The 12,410-nt window shown below is 45.0% G+C and overlaps 1 protein-coding gene across 2 annotated transcripts; it reads left to right on the forward strand.

Annotated features, from left to right (window-relative positions):
* Positions 1–1,240: 1,240 nt before the first annotated feature.
* On the forward strand, positions 1,241–11,841 carry alox12 (arachidonate 12-lipoxygenase). Of its 2 annotated transcripts, XM_035628320.2 has the most exons (16): positions 1,241–1,631; positions 2,699–2,745; positions 3,101–3,247; positions 4,960–5,158; positions 5,922–6,003; positions 6,096–6,218; positions 6,594–6,700; positions 7,195–7,367; positions 7,508–7,651; positions 8,172–8,375; positions 8,678–8,764; positions 8,916–9,085; positions 9,698–9,819; positions 10,104–10,204; positions 10,396–10,566; positions 11,237–11,841. In XM_035628320.2, the coding sequence occupies exons 2-16, from the start codon at positions 2,722–2,724 to the stop codon at positions 11,414–11,416; spliced, it is 2,034 nt and encodes a 677-aa protein (XP_035484213.1). In that variant the 5' UTR covers positions 1,241–1,631; positions 2,699–2,721; the 3' UTR covers positions 11,417–11,841. The 2 variants fall into 2 exon arrangements, with proteins under 2 accessions (XP_035484213.1, XP_035484222.1); XM_035628329.2 differs by lacking the exon at positions 2,699–2,745 and having other exon boundaries at positions 1,245–1,631.
* Positions 11,842–12,410: the final 569 nt, after the last annotated feature.

The raw sequence follows: 12,410 nt of genomic DNA on the forward strand, positions 1-12,410 counted from the left end.
CTTTTACTGGTTTGTAGTGGATTTACACTCCAAACCCACGCTGCTGCTTATATAAACAGACCAGACATCGCAGAAACTGATGAAAGCTCAGCCATGTTACATTGCTAATGTCAAACAGAGTAGCAGATCAGCCGCAAATGAAGGTGAACATTAGGCACCCACTCTCCGCCAGATCTCGGAGGATGCTTGAGAGCAGGTGCTGACTTTTTTAAAATCAATAACCGCCTCATTGCTTTTAGACACATTCAGTTTGTGGAAAGGCCCCTTGCACCATTCCACAGAGTCGATAACAACTGGGGTCATGGGGTGGTTCCCTCAAACCCCCTCAAGCAGACTGGTCGATCATACACGTGTATGCACACGCACAATGGGTACAGCTGCCTTCCCGAACATGCTCCTGCCCATGCTGTCAAAGTGGGGGCTCCCCCAGGCCAGAGTGTAATGATCTTGTGTGCGGGCTCGAGGGTTTCAGCAGTGGTCCGTATGCTGCGAGTAGCATAACACAGACCATACATGGTCTGAGTAGCCAAGGCGGGGGCGGTCGATTCCCTCTGCAAACAAAAAACGGCCTACTCTTCACCTCTAAGAACTCTGGCTGCGGCGAACAGCGGTCGCATGACTGAACAGAGCGGATGTTCCCAAATATCTGCGGACGAGTTTTTTGAAACCACTCCCGGATATTGGCATCGGCATGGGCCCCCGGATGTCCATGTTGGTTGGGCTCCGATTTTTGACCAGCAGGGCCACGGTTCCCAGAGTTCGGGTCCAGTCCGGGGTTTGGAGCTGAAGGAAAGGCGGCGGGTGTCCAAACCTGTGAGTGCTGCTGATTGGGCAGTTATTGTGAGGCAGGGAGGCAATTCCCAAGCACATGCATAACACGCAGGTTGGCACTCAACAGTAGTAGTCGGGTGGACTGGCAAACGTGAGAAAGTCTTCCAAATGCCAAAGTTGGCCAGAGTGTTTGTGCTACGAAGGAGTGAAGAACCGGTCCTTGAATACTGCCTTAAGGAAGCGGATGAACTATGTGAGGATAGGCAAACATTTATCTAAGCCACGAGGTATAAAATTAACTTCAAAACAAAAGGGCAGAATCCATAATCCTGACTACTTTATCAGACAATTTCCCCGTTTCTCTTTAAATTCCTTCTGGACTTTTTTTTTTTTTTGTTGCCGCTGCTGCTGGTCTGCTCCTCTCAAGCGTGGCTGTTATCTAACTCTGAAGAGCCCAGATGTTTACCCAACTTCCCTTTTTGCAGCTCCCCTGTGTGTGTGTGTGTGTGTGTGCGTGCGCGTGCGTGCATGCAAGTGTGTGTGTGTGTGGGGAGATGAAATCACACAAAGGACTGACTGAGGGAAGTGTGAGACAGACAGTCTGCAGAGTGGAGAGGTGAGAGCGAGGGAGTGACCGTGGTAGAGACACTCCGGAGAAAACACACCAGGTAACAGTCGAACGGACAGCAGACAGCCGACAACCGTCAGGGCTTTCGACACGGAGAAAGAAGAACTAACCAGGACACAGGGTGAGAGGAGAGGAGAGGAAAGTAAGAAACACGGAACACCGTAGAGCCAAAGGAAATCCAGAGGGAAAGAAGAGGCGCAAAACTGACACTCAGCCGGGAACACAACACAAGGTGAGCGTTTTCCTCTAGTTCCTGGTCTCCAGTCAGGCTAAATGTGATCATGTGCATCACTGCGGTTCTTTACTGTGGATACGATGTTATGCTTATTCGCTTCCATGCAACAGTTGCATGAATTATTGCAAAGTTTGAATGATGTCAAAGGTCAAACTACTAAAAACTGCCCGACACAGTCACCTGTCAGAGAGCTTTATTATGTATGTACCATGCAAGTAAACATGGAGTAATAGTAAATACTACAACGACCCTCAGTGGAGCGGATACGTCTGCAGGGGCCTACAGTCCCTTCAGCTCAATCAAGCAGCACCAAATTGCACACAATCATAGATCAGTCCCCCAAATATGACAGATCTTTTTTCATCAAGATCCATGCATTACTGCCGGGGAAATTTGGGAAAATGTCTTTAATATTGCAAGACGTTAAAGACAGTGATTAAAAAAAAAAGAATCCTGAATTGTCCAGATCCATGACAAAAAAATGTAATGGTTTCTTTCTTGGTCCATGTCACAACCGAAATCCGTCCATTACTTCTTTTTATTTTTATAATCCTGCTGATGAACAAACATAACCCATGTTGCTCCAGGCCAACTTTTATTTTGTCAGCTCATTTGCATCAATGGTTTAAATATTCAAAATTGTTACGAGGAAGTTGAACTCACAACAGTTTCATCTATGCCCTCACACAAACAATGAAATACAGTAAAATAATGAAATGATATACTTTAAAAATGTTACATTTAGAAAAAGAAAAAAAGGATACATTAAAAAGGAACAAAAACATGTTATTAACAATAATTAAATGGCTCACACTCGCAGTGAGCTTTCCATTTCATTCTAGACCTGTTTGATGGGGTTGAGATCAATGTTCTTCGCAAGGGCATTGCAATGTTGAAACAGGAAAGAACCAAACCCAAACTGTTGACAAATTTGGAAGCATGCTACTGTCTAAAGTATTATTTTCTTATGCTAGCGCATTTGGACTTCCCCTAAGATTTATAGGGAGAATATCTATCGTTGAATGTGTTGTGAACATTCAGCACAATCCCATTCTATTGTGAAGCCTTTGCAGATGACTGGGTGGAGATGGCATCCTCACCAAACAAGAAGGTCAGTCTTCGATGGTTCTACAAAACCAAATGACATGGTTTTAAAAAATCGGGTTTATCAGGTTAGGAAAAGACTGACAGCTGGAAAATTAACACAATGGTCAGGGTACGGTTATGATTAGATAAATACAAATACTTGGTCAAGGTTTAAAATGGTGGTTACAGTTAAAAGGCAAATATTACAGGTATGTAAACTGTGGTCTCCTCCATTAACCCCAGATACGTGACACAGCCATCCAGCACCTTGACCTCTACAGACAGACAAGACAGACAGACAGAAAGATCTAGTTCAGAAGCTGCCAGCTGAACCCATACTCAACATGGTGTGTGTGTGTGTGTGTGTGTGTGTATCTCAGATGGAAGTCTACACTGTCACAGTTGCAACTGGTGAATCTGAGTATTCAGGTACCAACAACTACATCTTTGTGACCCTGGTGGGGGAGAAAGGGGAGAGTGAGCGCACCCTGCTGGACAACCCTGGTATGGACTTTTGTCGAGGAGCAGTAAGTGACCAGATGAGAATTTCGGGACAGGGGAGTGGCGGGTGGGCTTCGGACACAGAAGCAAGTTTTTTTTTATTCATGAATTCAGCTGTCTATTGTTAGGGAACAAAACAAATGACTGTGTTATATGCAAGCCAGTGTATGAATTATTATCCCGACCTTAACATAAACACTCAAAAACTACAATTTCATTTTGACAGTCGCCCGAGTTTGGTTTGGTCACGAAGAATCTAATGGGAAATCCATTTCCCCATACAAAATTAAACTGCCAACCAGAGAAAAAGAAACACTGAAACTTACCGCCAAACGAAAGGAGAAAAGACCCTGGACGAGCGCCCAGTTCATGTTGCGCCCTGTCTTGGGATGGTCGAGACATAACGTGACCACCCATCTTCCTCGAGTCGCCACAGTGGACACTTTACTAGGTGTTCACTGCAATTGATTCCAGAAATGCAACAGTCCAGCTTCGGGGCGGACAAAGGCCAAAACAACAAACTCATGCCACCCTGTCTGTTTCCAGCGGTTTGGACGGAAACATGCACACCAGGTCGTGTGCTAGGCCTCTGGCAGTGCTCCTCCTGTTCCTCCTCGCGCAAAAAGGAGCAGATGCCGGTCCTGTCCCGCCCTCCTCGTGTAATGGCCGGTCTCCCGGTATCTCCTCCGTGCCCTTGTGACGGTGCTGGGAGACACACCAAACAGTCTTGCGACCGTACGAATGGATGTGCCATCCTGCAGGAGTTGGACTTCCTGTGCAACCCAATCTTTGGCTGCGGGCACCACCCCATGCCGCCGGTAGGGACAAGGAACCTAGCAGGACACAACCCTGGAGGAATAATCAGCCAGGGAGGAGAAGAAGAACCGAATGAAAACCGTTCCCTTTTCGGGGGTGAAATTCATTCACAAACAATTGTGCTTCCTAAATGGACAGATTGATATCCCTGAAGTTTAACTTACTTGGTGTATAACACAATTAAGTGTTCCCAGAATTTCTTTGCAGTGTACTATACCAGTGGGCTATCCCCGAGGTAAGATCGGTAGAGGCTGGGGTCTACTGCACCAGACAGTCCCCCAGGTGCAGGCTGTGCAAAGATGGCTGTAAGACCCTCCAGCTTATGACAGCGGGGTTGCAAGATCTAGGCGGCTGCGGTCGCACATGGAACACCATAACCACGTGGCTTGCACAGGGTTCAGAAACTTGTGCGCCGCGTGTAGGCTTGGAAGGCCTCAAGGTCAAAAGTGGAAGACAACTCCCAGAGGGTGGTTGAGAAAGACAGAGCTAAAAATCCGGTGGGACTTCAAGATCGTGACAGATAAACTGCTCCCCCAAACCGGGCGAGTGGCGCCAGCAGAGTCCGGCAACAACATCTGAGATCTCGGTCTAGGAGAGCGCAGTCCTGGGAGAAGCCAGGACCCTTAGGCTCCCAGGCCTCTGGTAGAGGACCCAAGCTTGAAGGAGCAAACACAAGACCACGCGCATGTTTTTCTAGACCCCTTCGTGGTATGTGCAAATGTGAGGGGGGCCCTGGGGAAGACCCATATCACACTGGGGACATTAAATTACCATATATATTGGACACTGTCATTGTCTGAGCGTTTCAGTCGGTGAATCTTTACGTTTGAATGCAGTGCTTCAGAGCTTCAAAAATCGCACAATAATCTATTTTGTTCTCCGTGGTCTTGCCTCATCCGTCTCACTTTGCTTCATCCGTCAGGTGGACGAGTACAAGGTGACCAGTCCTCGTCCTTTAGGCTCTCTGCTGCTGGTCAGACTGGAGAAACAGCGGTACTGGGTGGAAGACAACTGGTTCTGTCGCTATGTCACGGTGGAGCCTCCGGGTGGTGACAAGGTGGTTTTCCCCTGTTACCGCTGGCTCACAGGAGACATCAAGGTGGATTTGAGAGCGGGAACAGGTAGGAGGATTCCAGGCATTCACAGAATCATCTCTTAAAGGGGCAGTAATCGATTCCAAAGCGATGCACGCTTTGTAAAAATCCGCGAATAGTTCCTCGCGGTTCGCTGGCCGTCAACTCTGTGTGTGTGTGTGTGGCAAAAAAAAAGGAGAAGTCCGGTCAGTCAGTTTAACTACTAAGAAGAGAAGAAGATGGGAGATAAGAGGCAGGAATTTACTGGAGATTTTAGGATTGGAGACTTGACTTAGCTTCCGACGTACGTCCATCATGGTCATGGGATACCAGAGCCTTTCCAGCAGGTCCACAGACACAATTGAAGTTGAGGTGTTCAAATCTTCAGACCCGCTCCAAATTTGATCCTTATTTCACTCGCCCTCCTCTGTCATTCTGTCCTCCTTTGTTTCCTTTGTTCAGTTTCTTCTCCAGCTCACAGGTGTGGAGGATTTATAATCTCCCTTCCCTTCCATTCCTCTCCTGTCCAGGCAGAATAGTCACTTACTGCATTCCCTTTCTTCTTTCTGCAACAGCTTGAGGCCATGCACACTTTCCACTTTACTTCTCCATGTATGTGGAGGGGGGAGGTGGTCTTTTCCTTTTGTTCTCCAGGAGTCACACATGACCCCCACTTTATCCACAAGGCCAAATAGGCAACCACAACATTCTCAGTTTTCACCTCTCCATCTCCCACTGAAGCCTTGGGTCGGTGAGCATCACTCCAAGTAGGTCTGAGCTGAGGATAAAGTCCACTGTCCTGTCTCCTCAGCTAAGACACAAAGGGATGACGCCTTGGCTCAGCTGCTGGCGCACAGGAGGACAGAGCTGCAGGACAGGCAGAAGATTTACAGGTCCAGCAACAACACAACAACACAAAGACAGAGATTCACTTGTTTTCAAAGGTTATGTAATAATTGTACCGTATCGTGGGTTTCTGTGTTAGATGGGTAACATGGGCTCCAGGGATTCCCAGATGTATCGACGCTAAAACGGAAGCAGATTTACCGCAAGACGCCCGCTTTGAAAATGAAAAGAGGAGTGACTTTGAACACTCCTTACATTATGCGTAGGTGGCACGCACACACACACACACACACACACACACACACACACACACACACAAACTCTCAAACACACTTGTGTCTCATGCCTCATCTACTTATATTCATCTCCCGGAGACCTACTTTAACCCTACCCATGATTACAGCCTGCCTGACACGAACCCCTAACCACACAAGGACCACACACAAACAGTACACGCACACAGTTCTTAAGAAATTTGAAATGTTTCCGGATCCCATTATTAATTGTAAAAAGAAATGGATCAACTTGTGAAGTCATACTTTTTTCCTCTCCAGGTGAGAGATGAGTTCTTCCAATGTAACTGTACCCCAGCAACGTGATGAATGTCAGGTGCACGTGTGCCTTTCCTTCTCCACAGCTTGCTGGAGTTGTCCCTGAAGAAGTTTGCCATCCTGTTTGGAAAGTCCTGGAGCGACCTGGACGATTTCAAACGGATCTTCTGGAAGCTGAAAAGCCCCATAGCAGGTGGATAAGCACAACCAAAACACTCTTCACAAAACCTTTACAAACTCAAGAGCTTATGCACCATAAATTGCATTTTATTGTTCATGAAACATCTAATCACAAAACAGAAGACAAAGAGGTGTATTACATCTCCCTGTCGCCCACATACAAAGCCTTTATAACCGTGGTTTCTATCTTAAGAATCAGCTGGCTAAACCACGACAAGTGGTTGGGTGAATAATAACATTTATGCAAAGGCAGATGGGAGATCCATCTATGCAATCAGACACAGAGCTGGGGTTCTGCCCTACTCCTGGATTAGCTTCTGTCCCAGCTGCCTCTATTACACAACCTCCCACCAGTCCCTCTAAGGCTGTAATATCAGTAAGACACAGACTTTGAGCCTCCAGGAATGGTGTCGGTGTTCAGTGCGCGTACAATAGTTTATATTCACTGATCTCACTACGAGAGAAACATCCTGAGTCGATTCCTCGCCCACTATGTGTTTGGCTCAGAGTACTGCATGGAGCACTGGAAGGAGGACTGGTTCTTTGGCTACCAGTGTTTGAACGGCTCCAACCCAAGGATGATCCAGAGGTGCAAGAAGCTGCCGGAGAACTTCCCTGTCACGTCCGACATGGTGCAGAGCTCTATGGCTCCCGGGACCAACCTGGACCAAGAACTCAAGGTTGACAAATGCATCGTAACTGTCCACATGATCTAAACATGCTCTACTGTGACAATGAACAGTAAAAACTAAAAAACTAAAAAACAAATCATTCGAAATAATGGCTTAAAAATTGTTAAGTTGTCTCATACTGTGTCCAGGAAGGGACGGTCTTTTTATTAGACTATGCCATCCTGGATGGGGTTCCCACCAACACAATCAAGGGTAAACCTCAGTACATCGCTGCTCCGCTCTGTCTCCTGTACCAGCACCCAGATGACGGACTCATGCCTATTGCTATACAGGTATGTCATTCCCTCCTACCATTCTCATACAGGAGTAGACCATTACTGAAGCAGTGAATGTTTCACTAATGTGCATGCACACGATCATACCTGCAGAGTTAATATTCAATGAAACTTGATCTTGTTTTGCTGTTGCGACAGCAGCAGTTGGAGGGATGTTGCTGCTGGTGTTAGGATTTTAATGAAAGTCTGAGAATATGAAAAACCTAAAAAGAACTCCTGAAAATACTGAAAATGTAATATTCAAATAAGATTATTGACTGACAGTTTTATAGAATCAGTGAATATTGAATTAAAACAAGGGTTTAGACAGCGTAAGAGCAGTCATGTTGAAACCTGGAAGAAGGGTATGAAAACTCTGAATGAAACTGGAAGAACACTGAGCATAATGAATGAACGTCATCAAAAACTGGTGACGTATATCTGAGCGTAATATGGAATGAGAGGTTTTCTATATGTAAAGTTGGGGTTCCCTTTCACCGTGGAACGTGACAAAGTTCCCCTTCCTCCTCGTCCACAGCTGGGGCAGACTCCAGGCCTGGACACGCCCATATTCTTGCCCAAAGACCCACCTCTGGCCTGGCTGCTGGCCAAGATATGGGTGCGTCACGCTGAGTTCCAGGTGTTCCAGGTGCTGTCGCACCTGCTCAGGACTCACCTGGTGGTAGAGGTGTTCTGTGTGGCTACTCTGAGACAGCTGCCTGCTGTGCACCCTATATATAAGGTAAAAAAAACAACTACATTACTATTCAACACTGTGGTTTTTAGTTAGACTGTGTGCAGCTCTGGAGATGAAGTAGAGATTTCACATAACGTGGTCAGAGTAAATGGCAGAAAGGGAGAGCCGTCAGAGGCATTGGATTGGATTTGTATCAGAGGATTTGTATATTGTGCTGCATTCACTGTTACCTATTATGGTGCCGTTATATCCCACCCTCTCTTGTTTTCTATTTTGAGCAAGAGTTTGACAATTTTTCCTCATGCTTTGGCTGACACACTCATTGTCGTATGTCTTTCCTTCTTTAGCTCCTGGCCCCACATCTGCGCTACACTCTTGAGATCAACACTAGGGGGCGCAGTCAGCTCATCTCTGCTGATGGCATCTTTAAACGGGTGTGGCACTCTGAAACAGCAAATTCATTATCACATTATTAATCTTGGATGTCGTGTATAAAAGCGAAAGGAAATGAAAAATACACTCACTAACCGCGTCAAAGAATCTTTCGCTGATTACAGTGACGGTTGTCACCGTGTCTGTGTGCAGGTTGTGTCTACAGGTGGTGAAGGCCTGTTGATTCTGGCTCAGAGGGAGTACAAGGTGCTGACCTACCGCTCCCTCCAGCCCTACAACGACTTCGCAGACAGAGGAGTGTCCCGGCTGCCAAACTATTTCTACAGAGAACACAGTCTGATGTTGTGGGAGGCCATACACAGGTAGACTGCACACACTGCTCACACCGACTCACCATGCATGAATTCCCATGCTCATATATTACGGCACTGAATTATTTTTTATTGGAAAATTATGAAATATGACACTTGAGATTTACATCATTTGGCTATTTTAAAAGGGAGACGGAATCACTACCATTCAACTGAACTAATCTAAAGCCTTGTGAAAAGTGGCTGTAATTATTAATTTACAATGAGTTCTGTGATTCTTTAGTATGGAGAGTTCACAGAAAGCACTTTTAGATAGTTGCATAAATTTGTTTTACACAGAATTGTTCCCAAAAAACACGCACACGCACACACACACACACACACACACACACACACACACACACACACACACACACACACACACAATGTTTGCTCATTATGGGAATTCTTGGGTTCCTCTGTAATACTGTGAGGTCTTGACCTTACTTTATGAAGTGGCTTGGTATAATGAATGTTGTGATCGGCGCTATACGAATTCAATTGAACCGAATTGAATTCATAATTTCCGTTTATTTAAGGGAATGAACGGTGTGACCTGAGGATGCCACTTAGGGTTCGATGTCACTCACTATGAATACTAACTTAATATAAGCCTTCTTTCAGTTTTGTCTCTGGTATGGTGAGCCTGTACTACCAGTCAGATCATGACGTGCAGGGGGACGTGGAGCTCCAAGCCTGGATCAGAGAAATAGCACAGGAAGGGTTGGCAGAGCTCCCCAGCTTTGGTGAGTCATTGTGATCCTGCATTTTTCAACCTTTACACTGATGTATGTGTGTATAATGTTGGCTGAATCCAGAGCAGCCACACCACTGGGGAAGATTCAATAATCTGACGCCGAGTGCTGAGCGACTGGAGCTCAGGGGAGGGGAGACATCGGGAGAAAATACACGAACCCCGGCAGAGTCGTGACAAAACTGACAGGAATAAAAAACATAATCTCCACGGTGGGGGTAATAACTGCAGCTGCACATGTTTCCTCTTGGTGTTGATGCATATTCTGTGTTTCAGGCCTACCATCGAAGGTCAGCACCAGAGAGGAGCTGTCCACCCTGTTGGCAGTGGTCGTCTTCACCAGTACAGTCCAGCATGCCGCTACCAACAACGGACAGGTGCCGACGCTCACACACTGGCACACCGTGACTCAGCATGTGATTGTTGCCACTCACCGCGATGCTGAAAGCTGCCGTCTTACTTTCGTCGGGTTAAAAGTTCAACTGTCTATTTCAAACGTAGTGAATGATCTGGAGGGTCTTGTCATCAATACGAGGCAATTTTCTGAGCATTCCCCTGTTTCATTTAGTTTGACTGGTGTGCCTGGGTCCCCAACACCCCCTGCACCATGAGACAACCTCCACCAACAGACAAGAATGCTGCTACCATGGAGATGGTCATGGCCTCCCTTCCTGATGTCAGCCAATCGTGTTTGCAGATGGCTATCACATGGCACCTGGGTCGAGCACAACCAGACGCTGTGAGTCCACCTCTGTCTGGTTTGCATGGTGATGGATTGTACGCTCAATAGGGACTCCAAATATTAATTTTAATAAGCTAACAAGACTGACCAGGGCAATCAAAATGATATTATAATAACATAAACCAAATAGGATTTCTTACTTTTCTCTTATAGTATTTATCCAGGCATTCGGTTTAGTTTTCTTTGACCGGGTTGAGATTTCTGCCTCCACAACATGACAGAGGATGTGAATAGACGATGATTTATGGTGCTCAACAAAATGTATATTTATTCATCAGCAGTGTTTTTTTTCTAGGAACAAGTGTCCTAATAATGTGGATAATCAACAAAACAGATTCCGTTAATCTAGGGTTAGTTTCTAAAATGTGATAGAGATCTGCAATACAATAAGGCAATGAAATACCAATGTACGGTACAGATATAAATAATAAAGTACACTGAGGTTGTATGAACATACAAATGACTATATCAACGTGCATTTTATTATTATCCATCCATCCAGAAAATGCACACAGCAGATAATGAAAGGAGAGACATTCACTGGCGTGTTAAAACAAACTGAAAGAATGTAATGTAATGTGTTTTGTCTGTGGAGGCTGCTGTTGACTTGACCTGGCAGTAATCATTTGACACCACCCATATCAGTTCCTTATCTTCTTCTGCCTAGATTCCTTTGGGCCACTACACAGAGGAGCACTTCACTGAGGCACCGGCCGTTGCGCTGATCAACGGCTTCAGAGCAGAGCTGGAGAAGATCGAAGCCCACATCCTGAGTCAGAATGAAAGACTGGAGCTGCAGTACCTGTTCCTCCTGCCCAGCCGCATAGAAAACAGCATCACTATATAGACGTGGCTGACAGACTGCTCCATGCATTATCTGTTTTTATTTTGACATTATAATTTTGATTGGATATCAAATATTGAAAAAAAAAAGATTTGATAACAAGGATGTTGGTTGATGTGGAGTCAAGTAGACATCCAGAGACGGTCCCATCTGACAGAGCTAGTAACTGGATGTTAATTTATGATCATATTATCAAATTAAACTTGGATGTTTTTTTAATAGTGTACTCTTCATTTAATTACATAGCTAATGTTTTAATTTATACATTCCTAATTTTATCATGAAACTTTTTAAATTGTGGAAACTATAGCAACAGGTTGTGATGATAAATTGAAATGTCTTTGTCATGACCATGAATAATCTGACATTTATGGAGGTTTGAAATAAGGACTTGTTGCTCTGTAAGTCAAAATTCATGCTTTCTTATATCCTGGTTTGTATGGTGTTTTTTTAAACAGCAAACTCAAAGATCCTGCTGGTACATAACTAGAGAATGTGGCTTGAGTTAACCATTAAGAATGTCAACTTGATCATAGTTGCTCTGATGCTATCATGTGAAATGGGTGTTTCAATTAAAGACGCACCCTAACGTAAGATGCCCTGCTCATGACTCTGAGGGGCAGATACATGGGACAGAATGACGCATCAACAGCTGGACAGTATATGGTGGACATTCTGAGAAATGAGATGAAAGAATTTAATAACTTGGTCTAATCACTAGCCTTCCAAACAGAGTGGATCCTGACATTTAACTGTATGTATCTTCCTCCTGTAGAGTGATATAGATGCAAGCTTAGCCAAGACTAAATCATTTGTTTAAATATTTGGACACGTCGTGTCACCAAGTATCATTCATACTCTGTAATCCAGTTGGTAGTTTTCTTTCATTTCTGCTAATAACCCAGATGGAATGAAATGATTTTGTCTGTTTGGGATTTATTGCAGAGAACGTGATATAGGCTGACTATATCATAAATGATGGAAGTAACTCTACTTG

Source organism: Scophthalmus maximus, chromosome 1 (assembly GCF_022379125.1).
Source record: "Scophthalmus maximus strain ysfricsl-2021 chromosome 1, ASM2237912v1, whole genome shotgun sequence".
Classification (NCBI taxonomy): Eukaryota; Metazoa; Chordata; class Actinopteri; order Pleuronectiformes; family Scophthalmidae; genus Scophthalmus; species Scophthalmus maximus.